The sequence below is a fragment of the Sceloporus occidentalis genome, unplaced genomic scaffold (genome assembly GCF_023333645.1).
Source record: "Sceloporus occidentalis isolate IW3139 unplaced genomic scaffold, rSceOcc1.0.p SCAF_1, whole genome shotgun sequence".
NCBI lineage: Eukaryota > Metazoa > Chordata > Lepidosauria > Squamata > Phrynosomatidae > Sceloporus > Sceloporus occidentalis.
Window position 1 is genome coordinate 172,698,980 of NW_028316981.1, and position 16,594 is coordinate 172,715,573.

The 16,594-nt window shown below is 44.5% G+C and overlaps 1 protein-coding gene across 4 annotated transcripts in view; it reads left to right on the plus strand.

The window, feature by feature from the left end:
- Positions 1 to 16,594, plus strand: part of LOC149322744 (uncharacterized) — a 38,837-nt gene that overhangs the window by 5,690 nt on the left and 16,553 nt on the right. The window contains exons 2-3 of one of the 4 annotated variants that reach the window (XM_089482436.1): positions 2,643 to 2,673; positions 3,966 to 4,087. In XM_089482436.1, the coding sequence (XP_089338562.1) occupies positions 4,012 to 4,087 (76 nt within the window). In that variant the 5' untranslated portion in view covers positions 2,643 to 2,673; positions 3,966 to 4,011. Of the gene's footprint in view, positions 1 to 2,218; positions 2,674 to 3,965; positions 4,088 to 16,139; positions 16,570 to 16,594 lie in introns of those variants that run through there. The other 3 variants (XM_089482442.1, XM_089482430.1, XM_089482445.1) reach the window with 3 other exon arrangements.

Below are 16,594 nucleotides of genomic sequence, written 5' to 3' on the forward strand. Positions count from 1 at the left end.
GGTTTGAGAGTTGGACTGTGACCCTGCAGGCCAGGGTTCGAGTCCTGTCTTGGCCATGTAATCCCACTGGGTGACCTTTGGCAAGTCACACTCTCTCAGCCGCATAGGATGGAAATAGCAACCCCCTTCTGAAGAAATGTGCCAAGAAAACCCCATCTCCTTAGGGTAACCATAAGTTGGAAATGACTTGAAGATGCACAACAATAACAAGGGGGGGGGGATCCCATATTTCTGTAATCCTTAGCCCTGTTGTATTGATACTAACACCAGACAACAGTATAGGGTCATTGCAAACTGCTCTTGCTTTGCTTATCCACTACAGCTGCATCTACACTGCAGAAATAATGCAGTTTGACACCCCTTTAACTGCCATGGCTCAGTGCTATTGAATTCTATAGTTTGTAGTTTAGTAGATTTTAGCCTCCTCTGTTGGAGCGCTCTGGTGCCACAACAAACTACACATCCCAGGATCCCATAGCATAGAGCCATGGGTGTAATGGAAAGAGTTGTAATGATAAGCCAGTCCAGTACAATGATTTCCGTGTCGTACTATGGCTCTGGAGACCAGTGTTTGATCCCCACCTTGGTCGTGATGAAATCCACTGGGTGATCTTGGGCAAGTCACACTCTCTCAGCCTCAGAAGGTAAGGGCAAACCTCTTATGAACAAATCCTGCCCAGAAAACTCCTTTGATAGGTTCATCTTTGGGTGGCCATAAGTTGGAAATGACTTGAAGGCACACAACAAGAAGTTGTAACTCACTAGAAGGCTCCAGCCCTGCTCTTCATGCTTGAATATGGGCATATAAAATGACTTGAAAAAGTAGAATGATAGAATCATAGAATCGTAGAGCTGGAAGAGACCACATGGGCCATCCAGTCCAACCCCCTGCCATGCAGGAAATCTCAAAGCCCTGCCATAGACAGATAGCCATCCAGCCTCTGCTTGAAGACCTCCAAGGAAGGAGACTCCACTACACTCCGAGGGAGTGTGTTCCACTGTTGAACAGCCCTTACTGTCAGGGAGTTCCTCCTAATGTTGAAGTGGAATCTCTTTTCCTGGAGGTTGCATCCATTGCTCTGGGTCCTGTTCTCTGGAGCAGCAGAAATGTGACATCCCTTCAATTATTTAAACATATCACTCTTAACCTTCTTTTCTCCAGGCTAAACATCCCCAGCTCCCTAAATCATTCCTCATAGGGCATGGTTTCCAGACCTTTCACCATTTTAGTCGCCCTCCTTTGGACATGCTCCAGTTTCTCAATGTCCTTTTTGAATTGTGGTGCCCAGAACTGGACACAATATTCCAGGTGGGGCCTGACCAAAGCAGAATACAGTGGCACTATGACTTCCCTTGATCTAGACACTATACTTTTATTAATGCAGCCAAAAATTGTATTGGCCTTTTTAGCTGCCACATCGCACTGACTCATGTTCAACTTGTGGTCTACTTGGACTCCTAGATCCCTTTCACACGTAGTTTCATTCAGCCAGGTGTTGCCCATCCTATATCTGTGCATTTCATTTTTTCGCCCTAAATGCAGTACCTTACATTTCTCTGTGTTCAAGTTCATTCTGTTAGCTTTGGCCCAGCTTTCTAGTCTATTCAGGTCATTTTGAATTTTGATCCTGTCCTCTGGGGTATTAGCTACTCCTCCTAGTTTGGTGTCATCTGCAAATCTGATAAGTATGCCCCCAATTTTTTCCTCCAAGTCACTGATAAAGATGTTGAACAGTTCTGGGCCCAGGACAGAGCCCTGTGGGACCCCACTGGTCACTTCTCTCCAGGATGAAAAGGAGCCATTGTTGAGCACCCTTTGGGTTCGGCCAGTCAACCAATTACAAATCCATGGGACAGTTGCCTTGTCTAGCCCACATTTGACAAGCTTGTTTGCAAGAATGTCATGGGGAACTTTGTCAAAGTACACAACAACAACAACAACTCCAATTTTCATTGTCAATGGGAGGGGGGATAACAATACTGGGTTTTCCAAGACAGAACATTTTCTCCACCCCAAATATCTGGGCTGGGAAGTCGAAACTATCCACCTGCTTTTGTCCACTCCAGAAACTTTATGATGAGTGAAAAGAGAAGTATATACGGATGATCTGAGGAAAGTCACATTCTCTCAGCCTCAGAGGATGGCCATGGCAGACCCCCTCTGAAGAAACTTGCCAAGAAAATCCCATGATATGGCCTTAATAATAATAATAATAATAATAATAATAATAATGCTTTTATTTATATACTGCTTTTCCTTTCAGACCAAAGCGGTGTACATACAATAAAATTCTATGACCCATGTCAAATACAATATTAAAACCAATTCTAAAACAGTTCTCAGCAATTCAGTTTTTAAAAACCGTGTAACTAGGATGGTAGGGATAACAATTCTGGGTCGTTGTCTAATCTGGTTGGGGAATACTTTCTAGAGGGAATCGGGAGGGTATGCTCACTGGAAGAGGTAGGTTTTTAATGCCTTCTTCAAGGCTTCCAATGTGCAACTAGATCGAATCTTAGGGTCGCCATAAATAAAAAATGACTTAGAGACACACAACAACAACAAATCTATGGAGGAAGGGTACTCCAGGCTGCCAGAGATGCCTCAAATATTGGATCTCTTTTCTTCTTTCTTTTTTCAGATTGTCACCGATGGACAGCTGTCATTAGGAGGTAACCCAGTCATATATGTGTGTGTGTGTATGTGTATTGTGTGTGTGTATATATATAAAATGTGTCTGTGAATAGATAGAGTGTGTCTCTCTCTCTCTCTCTCTCTCTCTCTCTCTCTCCAGGAAATCCGTTCTGCAAGCGAGAGAGAGAGAGAGAGCCAGTCCCCCCTCCTTCCTTCCTTCCTTCCTCTGAGGCGCCCCTCTCTTTCTTCTCCTCCTCCTCCTCCTTTCCACGTGGCTCCTGCTCTGCTTCCCACGCGCGGGGATGATGACGCACATCCTGCCGCCCACGCGGGGGCCTGGCGCGAGCAGCAGCAGCAGCAGCAGCAGCAGCAGGAGGAGGAGGAGGAGGAGGAGGCATGTCGCTGCTGCTGCTGCTGCTGGCTCCAAGAGGAGGAGGAGGAGGAGAACAATCAGAGGCAACAAAGCCCATCCTTTATTTCTTTTTGCTCCCTAGAAGCCTAGAGTTGGAAGAGACCCCAAGAAGGGCCCTGATCCAGTCCAACCCCATTCTGCCATGCAGGAACTCTCCATCAAAGCATCCCCTTGGACAGATGGCCATCCAGCCTCTGTTTAAAGACCTCTAGGGAAGGAGACTCCACTCTCTACTCTCCATTGAGGGAGTGTGCCCTACTGCTGCTGCTGCTGGACAGCTGCCCACCTGCTCTTCCTCCGCCTCCTGGGTCCTGCTCTGGAAATAGTCAGAGGGGTAGAAATGCAAGAGTGTCAAGGGTGTGTGTGTGTGTGTGTGTATATATATATATATATGCAGCCCAGAAAAAGGGGTGACCCCCCCTCCAGTCAGTGGGGTGACCAGGCGCCCTACCTTTCAGCCTTCTGCCCAGGAGGGATTTCCCCAAAGGTCCCCACATTTTGAGCATGTGTCCACACTGCAGAAATATTCTGATTCAGCACCACTTTGACCACCCTGGCTCAATGCTAGGGGATTCTGGGTTTTGTAGTTTTTTGTGAGGCATTTATTAGCCTTTTTTGTCAGAGGAGTGTTATCACACTGGGGCTAATTTCGGCATTAACGAGAGATTAAAGTGCATTTAAAGCATCCTGCAAATGTAAAGCAAAAATGTCGAGTAACTGCACAAATGATTATCACACACAGTTGTGCAAACAAAGTGGTATCAGAAATGCATTGCCGCTGAAATGCCGAAAGTAAAAAAGATGCACTTTAATGGCAGGTTTTGTGTGACATCATGTGAAGTCGTTTTGCACAATTACGTGATTTTTCTGTGATATTCACAGAATAAACCCCAATCTCCTTTGTGTGATAATCTCCAGGGAGCTCTGGTGCCGCAGCAAATGACAGATCCCAGGATTCCATAGGATGGACCCATGGCAGTTAGAGTGGCGTCAGCGTGGATTATTTCTGCAGTGCAGATGCAGCCAATGCAGTAAGAGAGGTAAAGGAATGAGATATTCCCTGCTCCTTCAGTGCATTCAGATATAACTGGATTACTCAATGGATCGAACTAATTGGAGTTGGGAAGGAGGAATCTCTTGGAAAAAGCAGCTCAGCATGCTGTTCTAAGCACCATCCTATGCATGTTCATGAATTCAGTACATGCATCTAGATAATTTGCATCTAGATAGATTAATTTACTGGATTTATGGGACTCAAAGCAGCTTATCTAGTGATTGAGTACAGAATATAGAGAGCAGCAGAGTATTTTGGATTACTATGGAACGTAGTATCATAGACTCATGGAGTTGGAAGAGACTATAAGGGTTATCCAGTCCAACCCCATTCTGCCATGCAGGAACTCTCATTCGAAGCACCCCTTGTAACAGATGGCCATCCAGCCTGTTTAAAGACCTCTAAGGAAGGAGACTCCGCTACACTCCACTGTCAAACAGCCCTTACTGTCAGGAAGGTCCTTCTAATCTTGAGGTGGAATCTGTTTTCCTGTAGCTTGCATCCATTGCTCCGTGTTTTGGTAGTCTCTGGAGCAGCAGAAAACAAGCTTTTTCCAAAATAACAAAAGGTGAGAGCCAGTGTGCTCTGTTGAGCTGGGCTGGGATTTGGGAGGTCTGGATTCAAGTCCTCACTGAGCCATAAAACTGATGGAGTGATTTTGGGACACTCACTCAGTCTGACGTTACAGGGGCAACTGAAATGCATAATATACTTGTTGCAAGCTTTCAAATCTCCATGGTCTTCTTCATCGGGCAAGATGTTACAAAACCAAACAGTAGAAAGAAAGAAAAAAAAGAAGAACCAAACAATTGGAGATGTTAGACGCCTGTAAGTTGTTTCAGTCCTTAGTAAAGATGTTATACTGGGGAGGATATCTTTTGCAGGCTGGCTCCTCCTCTGGCCATGCAGCAATAGGGAGATTTTCAAAGTCCAGGAAATTTGAAGTCCATTTGCATCTCAACAGGGACCCCTCTTTTGCAATCCAGTATGTCTCCATTTCAGCAAGGTCACAGGCCTCTTTGTAGGTAGAGAACCTCATAGGGTTTGTGACAAAATCAGGAGGAAGAGTGCCATGTACACCACCTTGAGCCCACAGGAGAAAATGCAAGGCATAAATAATATGTATGAAAAAAAATAAAGTTGTTTTCTTGTGGTATGTTACACTGGAGAGAGGAATGCTTTATGCTTTCCTTACTGTCCTCTGAACAAATCTTGATAAGAAAATCCCAGGATAGGGTCGCCATAAGCCAGAAATGACTTAAAAGCACACAACAACAAAACTGTGAATTTAGATAGGAGTTACTTAAAATGATGGGTGCAAATGGTGCGGACTTTGAGCATATCCCCACCATTAATGGATTTAGACTGCCACTCCATGCAAAACTACCTAGGAATAAACCCCGCTAAACCATGTGGGACTTCCAAATAAACATGCATCGGTTTGTGCTGTGAACAGCATGCCAAGCAACTTTTGGCAATAGATTTCTCCTCCCCACCTCCAATTAGTTAATTGCATTGAGTAACTCCCAGTTACATCTGAAAATGCTTCCATCTGATGTTAAGTAGTTTTGAATCTGCCTATCGCTCAGCTGGAGATTTAAGTTTAAGTCCTATTAAACTTATAAGGCTGCAAGTGGATTACTAGTTCCCAGTTGCATATCCCAGAGGTTTTTTTCAGTTCCTTAGGGCCAAACATGATATCATATTGAATCCCATTTTCTGTTGTTGTTGTTTTGAAACAAATAGCAGCTAAGGAGTGGGAGGCACTGATCATTACTGTGAGCACAGCAGTTGGAAAGGGGAAACCTAACCCTTTCCTTCCCTGCTTTAGTCCTGATAAAATTGCGTTTTGCTGCCAGCCTGAGGCAATGGGCAAGATATTTATTCCCACACTCCATGTACAGAAACAAACTGGATTGGCAGCTGAATTGTACTTCAACACATAGTTTGAGTGTTGGACTGTGACTCCGGAGACCAGGGTTCGATTTCCAGCTTGGGCATAAAACCCACTCGATGAACTTGGACTATTCACATACTCTCAGCCTCAAGGGAAGGCAATGGAAAACCTCCTCTGAATAGATCATGCCAAGAAAACCATGTAATAGGGTCACCTTAGGGTAACCATAAGCCAGAAACAACTTGAAGGCACACAGCAACAGCAGCACTGGTCATGCAACAGGGAGCAGATAACTAGGTTGTGTAGGCCAGGCTGTATGGGATGCACAACTTTACCCTCCAACAGAAGGAAAGAGCCTGGGCACTAAGGAGGAACAGCTTCAGAGGCTTTCCCTGTTGTTTCTGCCAGTGCAGCATCTGCCACCTGAGGCCGTTCTCTCACTCTGCCTAACAGCGGGGCCTGCGTTACAACCATTAGTGCTAGTCAGTGTTCTCTCCTATACCAGTGGTTCTCAAACTATGGGGCAGGACCCCTGGGGTGGTGGTGCAGGAGTTGCTCACAGGGGCATGAGACTTGGAGGCCCTGATACCTCCTCCCTCCAAATTTTTTCTGTCCTGGAGGGGAAGAAAAAAGCAAGGAGAGGGCTTGGAGACTCTGCTAAGGGAGGAAGGGAGCTATTTCCTTGCAAAATTTTAAAATATGAATATGTATGAATGTGTGTGAATGAAAATATGCACACTAAATAAACAAAATATTTTTATTCCTATACCTGAGCTGCGGGTGTGTGCAAAATCTGCATGTACAGTCGGCCCTTGGTATCCACTGGGGCTTTGTTCCAGGACCCCCCATGGATGCCAAAATCTGTTGGAAATTTAAGTTCCATTACGTATAATGGATAGTAAAATGTTGTGCCTTATATCAAATGGCAAAATTGTGGTTTGCCTATCAGAATTTATATATTTATATTGAATATTTTCAAGCCATGGATGCCTGAATCCGTGGATAAGGAATCCGTGGATATGGAGGGCTGATGTAAAGTGCGGTCCCAATTGTAAAATGTTTGAGAACCATTGCCCTATACATACCAGAATACTGTCCTTTTGAAGAGATGTATACTTTGGGTTGTCTAGAGGTGGGACTAGCTATAGAAATTTCAGTTCTATCAGGTTGTTTCTGCATCTCCATGCTGTACAGTCAGGCCCCCCCCATATCCATGGATTTTTTTTAATCCACAGATTCATGGCTTGAAAATATTTTCAGAATGTATACATTCCAAAAAGCAAACCTTGATTTTGCCATTGTATATAAGAAACACCATTTTATTATACCATTGTATTTAAAAAGGGCTTGCTCACCCACAGATTTGGTATCCACGGTGGTCCTGGAACCAAACCCCAGCGGATACCAAGGGCCCAATGATTCAGGAACAAGGTACAAACTCTGGCCTTTTTGCAAAGAAGCCCAGGAGCAAAGGGAGTTAAGAGTAATGGAGAAATAGAGTGGGGAATGACCTCATGGTTACATGTCAGAGCTGGCAGGTCACAATATGCTCAGGAGAGCTGTCCTGGTTCTTTGCATCTGCTCAATCTCTGGAGTAATCCACAGACACACACACACACTTGAGTTGTGGGACTGTGAAATTCTCCATCCCCTAAGGAAGGCAGGTGCAGCAAGCCAAGAGCAAAGCAGTGGGCAGAGCGTGGGCCGGGCCTCGACAATTATGCTATTAAGAAAATATTTGGCATTAAAGAGCTGGGTCATGTGGGTTGAAAGGATGGGATTGTGAAGTATTTGCATCCCACGTAGGCTCTTGCTGAAAAGGCTCCCGTCCACCCCCTGAGCCTTTCCTTCCCACTGGTTTCAGCCTCCCAGAGAGAGAAAAAGCCAAAGAAGAAAAGTGGTTGAGATCTCTTCTGAAATAGGGTTGCTGACAAAGGCTCCTGGGAACCTTTTGAATTTTTTTACCGTCTTCTGAAGCCAAAGGCAAAGAAGATTTGACAATCATAAGAATAAAAAAGATTCATTTACACACACGCACACATGCACACTCCACTCCAGTTCCTTCTGCTGCAAGGAGCTTTGAAGCTGGAGTCTGTGTGTGCAAGAGTGAGAGGTGCTTACGTTTCTCAGTTATTACTTTGCATTAATACTCCCTTTTACTTGAGAAAAATATTCCACACTCCACTCCTTTGATACCACCCTCATCCGCACTGCAGAAATAATTAATTTTGACACTCTTTAATTGCCATGGTTCAATGCTAATGAATTCTGGGAATGTTTGTTTTGTGAGATATTTAGCCTTCTGGTGTCACAACAAATTACAATTCACAGGATTGCATCACATTGAGCCATGGTAGTTAAAGTGATGTTAAACTGGATTATTTCTGTAGTACAGATGCAGCCACAAGTCAACTCAATAAATCTCATTTTAGCATTGTGCAACGGCAGGCAACAGCTCTCCCGAACTGAAGATAAGATTCCCAGCCCTACCCTCTGTTTCGTCCCAAGAGCTGGACTTTGGGTGTAGTAAGGCCTCTGGCTCTCAGGATCACAGCCAGAACAAAAGACTTGTCCACAAATTTCTAAAGTTTCAAAAGCTTTACTGGTTATAAACACAAATAACACGAAACTGATTTCTTTTTTCTCAATAGTCCTTCCTAGATACCTTGCTCTCTTCTTGATGGATTCTATCTTTCTTCTTCTGAGGACTATCTTTCTTCTTTTGTGGACTTATCTTTTTGTCAAAGGAAAATACTCTCTCCAGGTCTGACTTGGCTGAAATCTTACTACACACTGAAACTAACTAGAGAGAGAAAGCATAAGACCCTGGGATTTCCCACAATCCTTGTCTTTCTTAAAGCTATAGATCTGTATTTCCCTCTTAAACTAATACATAGATGTTTATCACACTATACTCTTAAAGTGCTACTATTCCACTTTGACTCCTCTAGCTGCCTCCTGTTGCATTCTGGGATTGGCAGTTTTAAGGAGCTGAACTTCTCTGCCTGAGAATTCTAAATACCCCTCCTTAAAACTGCAAATCCCTGAATGCAACAGGAGGCAGCTAGAGGAGTCACACTGGAATCATGGCTCCTTAAGAGTATAGTGTGATAAACCTCATAGAAAACCAAATATAATCTCAACTAAGTAAATATCTCAAGAGCATCAAAGATGCTCTGGAGGCATGACACCCTCAGAAGCACCAGAATTTGAACCTGGGACTTTCTCCATTCAAAGCATATGCTACATCATTGAGGTACAGCCCTTTCCTGTCTCTCTAGAGTTTTGAATCTTGAGAAGATTCTTTGCAATAATGTGTTAAAAAGTAATTGTTGCCCCACGTCTGTTAAACTTTTTAACAATGGTTTTTTTAAAAACTACTGTAGTTATTTTAATAAATACAAGAAAATAGTGTTACTAGGTTGAGTAACAATTAAGAATTCCCTATGCTTTAATTCATTGTGTTTTAAAGGGCAGAGAGTGTTGGATGATTTTTTGTCATTTTTAAAGCAATATTAACTGTTGTTGTTGTTGTTGTTGTTGTTGTGTGCCTTCAAGTCATTTCCAAGTTATGTCGACCCTAAGGTGACACTATCATGAGGTTTTCTGGGCCAGACTTGTTTAGAAGAGGTTTGCCATTGCTATCCTCTGAGGTTGAGAAAGTGTGACTTGCCCAAGGACACCCAGTGGGTTTCATGGCTGAGTTGGGAATTGAACCTTGGTCTCCAGAGTCATAGTCCAGCACTGTACTAGTGTTGTTGTTGTTGTTGTTGTTGTGTGCCTCCAAGTCATTTTTTTACTTATACTGTAACACCCTAAAGCCTATCATAAGGTTCTCTGGGCAAATTACTTCAAAGGGGGTTTACCATTGCCATCCTCTGAGGCTGAGAGAATGTGGCATGCACAAGGTCACCCAGTGAATTTCATGGCTGAGCCAGTATTTGAACCCTGATTTCCCAGTGTCTTAGTCCAATGCTCAAACCATTATACCACACTTACCTAACATACTGTATTGTGAACTATTTAATGGAACTCATTCACATAATTTTGAGTTCAAAATTAGGAATACATGTTTGAATTCACAGTAACAGAAACATGTTAGATTTGACATTAATATTTCCTAGCTCTGATGTGAAGCAGTGTTTCACATTAGTGTGTTTCAGCCAGTCTTCAGATGGGTCTCCATGCTGAATCATGTCCAGTATTTTGACTGGTTTGCACCACAACCATACTCTCTGTCAGACTGAGTGATGCCCACTACAACTCCCAACATGCAAAGTGCATAGGCCACTTGTAGAACTTGTGTTATTGTGGTTTGGAGTTGTTTTAGAGTCACATTGCCGTCCCACATGCAAAAATGAAGGAAAGAAAAGAAGGATAGAGAATGAGAAAGAAAGAAAAAGAGAATAAAAGACAGGGACAGCTAGCAGCGATGAGGCATATTTTATTCTCTGAGGAATTTTACACTGGCATGCTTGGCTTAATCTGGTGGGAAAGAACTGAAACATAGTGGTTTCAATGTTGGACTACGACTGTAAAAATCAGGGTTCAATTCCTGGCTTAGCCATGAAAGCCACTGGGTGACCCTGGGCAAGTCACAGTCTCTCAGCCTCAGAGGATAGCAATGGGAAACCCTTCTGAAGAAACTTGCCAAGAAAACCCTGTGATAGGGTCCCATAAGTCTGAAAGGACTTGAAGGCACACAACAAGAGGCACAAGAGGTCTCTGACAGACATATCTCACAAAACTACAAATCTCAGAATTTCACACAGTGGAGCTATGACAGTTAAAGCAGTGTCAAACAGCTTTGTTTCAGCAGTGTGGAAGAGATGCTGGGAGGAAACTACACTGATTGTTTCCAATGACGGGGTATTTAGAGGTAACTTTTCCATTTAATGCAGTCCTTTACCAACGATGAAGGATGCATCCACACTGCAGAAATAATCCAGGCTGACATGACTAACTGCCGTGGCTCAATGCTGTGGAATTCTGGGAACTGTAGTTTTGTGAGTCATTTAGCCTTCTCTATCAAAAAGCTCTGGTGCCACAACAAACTACAGTTCCCAGAATTCCATATCATAGAGCCATGGCAGTTAAAGTGGTGCCAAACTGCCATGAAGAAGACAACAGGGTTCAAAAACACATCCTTGTTTTACTGAGGGTTTGTTGAGATTCCATTTTCCTCTAGTTATAGATTCATGCTCAACAGATCCTTACACTTATGGCTACTGAAGTGTTTATTTTATATATGGAATATTGATTGTTTGACAAATTTATTATAACTTTATTATGTACAAGAAACAAATATTAGAATTTGTTTCTTGTTAGAGCCAGCATGGTGTAGTGATTTGAGCACTGGACTATGACCCTAGAGACAAGTGTTTGAATCCCAGCTCAGTCATGTAAATCCACTGGATGACTTTGGGCAAGTCACACTCTCTCAGCCTCCTCAGGGCAATGGCAAACCCCCTCTGAACAAATCTTGCCAAGAAACCCCCATGTTAGGGTCGCCTTAGGATTGCCACAAGTTGGAAATGACTTGAAGGTGCACAACAACAACAATGTTTGTTTATTCCATATATATTTATTCAATTCCAGTTTGTTTGCTTTCGGCAAAGACAGAGGGGGCCAGGCAAGTCTGAGGGTGAAAATAGAGAAGGAAGTATGATTATATATATATATATATATATATATATATGGCCAAGATGTGTTTCAACCTTGTTGTCTTCTTCAGTAGCCAGTACTGAAGGTCTTATAAGCTGCAGCTGCATTGCAGAAATTATTCAGTTTGACACCACTTTAATGTTCATGGCTTAATGCCACACACACACACACACATACACACATCAAACTATCTTGAGTACCTTGAGGAGGTTTTGCTTCACTAGGAATTAGAATATATGGGCCTGAACAGACAGGACAAAATAAAGCTGCTTCAGGTCACTTTGGAGGTGTGCTGTTTAAATGATGCATGCATCTTAAGAGGCTGGAAGTCGTGCCAAAGCCATGCTCCAGTCCTAAGGACTGGAGCACAGCTTTGGCGCAGCTTCTGGACTCCAAAGTGATCTGAAGCAGCTTTATTTTGGCCTGTCTGTTTGGGCCCATATTTTAAATAAATAAGAACATACAGGCTGAGGAAGTTTTTAAAAAGAGAAACCCTTGGGTTTGCTACAGCATGTTCTGGCTATTATGGCTACTGTCTCAGAAGAACCATCTGTAACCATGGGATAGCACTGAAAACTGGAGAGCTTGTGGGTGTGTATGTATGAAGAAAAAGATAGGACTGAGTAATGGTGGCTTGTAGGAGACAAAGGAGTCTGGAGGAAGAAGAAAGTCTCTGCTCTGAAAGAAAAAGTCATGGAGAGCTTTGAAGTAAATTAAACAGAGAGAGGTGTTTGTTTATTGGTAGCCAAGCCCTTTCTCAAGAACTAAGGAATCAAAGTGGGTTAGAAAAATTAAAAATAGATGCAAGTAAAAACATTGTTGGTAAAAGCATAGAAAAAGTTAAAATATCATTAAACATAGAAACATCAATATTTCAACAATAGTAATTAAGAGCTTAAATACTCTAAATCAGGGGTAGACAACCTTTTTGGGCCGGGGGCCGGGTTGCTGTCCCTCAGGCAACTGGGGGGCCGAAGCCGGGGGTGGAGCTTCCACCCTCCGGGGGTGGGGCTGAAGCTGGGGGTGGAGCTTCTACCCTCCGGGGGCGGGGCCGAAGCCAGGGTGGAGCTTCCACCCTCTCGGGCGGGGCCACATGCCGGGGGTGGAGCTTCCACCCTCCGGGGGCGGGGCCACATGCCGGGGGTGGAGCTTCCACCCTCTGGGGCGGGGCCACATGCCGGGGGTGGAGTTTCACCCTCCGGGGGCCAGGCCTCCCCATCTTTGCAGGCCCCTGACGGGGCCCCAGGCCCTGTCAGAGGCCGGCAAAAAAGCCTCTTGGAGGACCCCAGTGACAACACCGGGCCTCCTGGAGGCCCGCTGCCGCCGCTGGAGCCCTGTTGGAGGGCGCCACCGACGGAATCGGGCCTCCAAGAGGCCCGCTGCCACTGCCGGAACCCTCAAACAGGGCTGCGACAGCGGCATTGGGCCTTCCAGGGGCTCGCTGCCGCCGCCGGAGCCCTGTTAGAGGGCAACAGTGACGGCATCGGGCCTCCAGGACGCCCGATGCCCTCGCCGGGGCCCTCAAACAGGGCTCTGACGGCTTCAACGGGCCTTCCAGAGGCCCGATGCGGCTGTCGGAACCCTTTTTGAGGGCGCCAGCAACGGCATCGGGCCTCCAGGAGGCCCGATGCAGCCTATTCGAGGGCTCTCTCGGCCGCATTGGGCCTCCTGGAGGCCGAAGTCTCGTGCAACCTTGTTTGAGGTCGTGCGAGACTTCGCCTCTGGGCGCCGCCATTTTGGGCGAAAGAAGGTTGCGCGAGAGTTCGGCGCCATTTTGGGCGAAAATGGCAGCACCCAGCATGGCTTTTTGCCGCTATGGGCGCCGTTATTTTTTTGCACGGTGGCGGCAACCGCCCCCGGGGGCCACAACGAAGGCCTCCGGGGGCCGGATCCGGCCCGTGGGCCGGAGGTTGCCGACCCCTGCTCTAAATGAACCAGATCCTGACTGATCTTGGAAGCTAAGCAGGGTCAGCCCTAGTTAGAACCTAGATGGGAGAATGCCAACTAATATTAGGTGCTGTATCCTACATTTCAGAGGAAGGAATGAGCAAAACTACCTCTTGAGTATTCTTGTCTAAGAAAACCCTATTTGTGAGATTGCCATAAGCCAGCAGGCAGTTTGAAGGCATATATACAGATGATTTAAAACACCTTTTTTAAAAACAGGACCAAAATCTGGGACTCTTCCATCAGTCTGGTTGCACCCAAAGAAACATCTAGGAATAGAGGGGATAGGTATAAGAAAGAGGAGCTGTTAAACAAGCAAACAAACAAAAAGTGAATGTCACAGCATCCAGAAGGAGGGAAAGAGAATATGACAGGCTGGGTAGGGTACAAGTCCAGTTTGAGAGGAGAAGGAATAGGAATACTTTGATAGGCATCTGGAAGGGGAGGAGAAATATATCATAAAACATCTCCTCAACTTAGAGCTTAGAGGGTCTGCAACTTCTGCCTGAAATGAGAATATTTAGTCATGATACTTCAAGATCGCTTGTCTGTTGAGGCTAGTTGTACTATGGAACTTCCCACGACAAATAAAACTGTGAGGCGAAATATTTTGCAATCTTATAAGAGGGTTTAAATTCAATATAAAATGGTATCAGTAATGTCTGAGACCTTTCACTACACTGTACTTTTGGGTAACTGACAGATCTCTGGCCTTACTAGACCCACTGAAGGGATTCCTGGTGGTCAGTTATGGCTGATGATTTTGTCCAGTTAATTCATATGTTAAAGGAGCTAGCCAAGCTGCTAAATCCTATCCCTCAAATATTCCCAAATTCAGCACCATAGACAGCTCTGTAAAGTTCCTTTAGAAACCCAGAGCAAATTTACCATCCACCATTGTTGGAGCTAGAAAGCTGGAGAAACGCTTTGCTGTTGCTGTTGTGTGCACTCAAGTTGTTTCCAACTTATGTCAACCCTAAGGCAGACCTATCGTTGGGTTTTCTTGGCAAGATTTGCTCAGAGAGGATTTGCCATTGCCTTGCCCTGAGACTAAGAGAGTGTGACTTGCCCAGTGGGTTTCATGGCTGAGCTGGGAATTGAACCTTGAACTCCAGAGTCTTAGTCCACTACACTACACCAGTTCTAGATGTAGATGTTACTCTTGACAGTTTCTGAATACCCATGTATGTAGGTTCCTTTTTCTTCATTCCCCAAGAAGCTGTAGTTGCAAGTTCTTTCAACAGACCTGGCCCTGTCTTTAGGTAAAGTGAGATGTGTGCCTTTGATAGCAAATGCTGGGAGCTGGCAGCAAGGTACTGGACAAGAGAGCCATGTGGTAAATGGATTTCCCTGAATCCCATTGGATTGCCCGCTTCCTTCAGGTGGGATATGCTGTTTTATCTCGACAGTGGAGAAAGAGTTAACTGTCAGTCTGCCTTTTTGTGCATGAAATGGGAGGGGAATGGCCCCTTGTTCTTTGCCTCAGGCAGCCAAATGTTTTTGGTTGGCTGACCCTGGCTCTTAACCTTTGCAGGCTCTCCTTTGAGGAAGGTATTTATTGATTTGCTTACTCATATATTAGATATTAATATAGAGTTAGTTACTGAGTAACATCAGTGTGGAGACCACTTTCATGACCTGCTAGACAAGACACACCAAACTCCTTTTTCCCTCTTTGCAACTGAAAGTAGCAAACAGTTCCCCCGTCCCAGTCTCCAGCTTCTAACACTCAACTGAATTCTACAAATATGGGCCTCAGAATAGGTTCACTCATCCATGCGGGTAGCACTCGGTCAAGATTTGAGATGCCTCTTGTAAGGTCTGTTTTGCTCCTAGACAGACAAAAAGATGCTTGGAACCAAAGAAGGATCTTATCTCCCTTGCTGTCTTTTCTGTGTCTCTTTCTTATTTTTCTGTTTTTTAACTCTAGCTTGGTTCCCTTATGTTCATTGGGAGAAGGGTCTTTCTTTCTTGACTGTGGACCTGGTAGGACAGTTACAAGACCTTGGCACAGGAACAAAGGTTATCCATCCAGAAATTTTTCAAATACTGAGGGCCTAGTGGACTTGCTGTGCTCTCACAGCATGTTGATGATCACTATCCCAGCTGGAGAAAGTTCAGAGTATGAAAACAGGGCAATGAACACAGAGAGTGAAAGAAAGAGAGAGATATGTGAGACACATCTGACTTTTTTTTTAGGTGAATGAGTTAGTTATATCTCTGGATTGCTCTGTAGTTAAGAGAGTATCACAGAGTTCTCTAGCAGATAATTTTGAGGGCCTCATGAAAATACACATCCCAAGGTACCTTAGCACCTTAGTCATGACAGTTAAAGTGGTATCAAATTGCTCTGTGAGAGCCAGTGTGGCATAGTAGTTGGAGTGTGGGACTATGACTCTGGAGACCAGGGTTCGATTCCCAGCTTGGCCATTAAACCCACTGGCAAGTCACACACTCTCAGCCTCAGGAGAAGATAATTGCAAACCTCTGAACAAATCTTGCCAAGATAAACCCATGATAGGGTCGCCTTTATGGTCACAATAAGTCAGAAATGACTTGAAGGCACACCGCACACACACACAGTATACATACTGTATATTCTGAGGCTGCATCCCTGTACTCATTTTCCTGATAGCAAATCCCATTGAACTCAATGGGGCTTGCATCTGAATATACACTCATATTATATACCAGGGTGATGAACTATCCAGATGTTCTTTTGAACTGGCCTTGATGGGTGGGGATTCTGGGAGCTGAAGTGAAAAACATCTGGAAGACTAATTCCATTACATAGAATTGTTAATGTCAATTGATGGACTGCAGACTTGGATAAACAGCCTGAGAGTGGGAGAGAGACTTCCTTCTGCAGCATTCTCACTTTAAAGGGATGGTGATTCACACAGTTGCTGTCACTGTTAGTGCCTTGTATTTTTCCAAGTCCTGGTGTGTGGCAATGCTCGGTAAGAGATATCATTAACATTATGT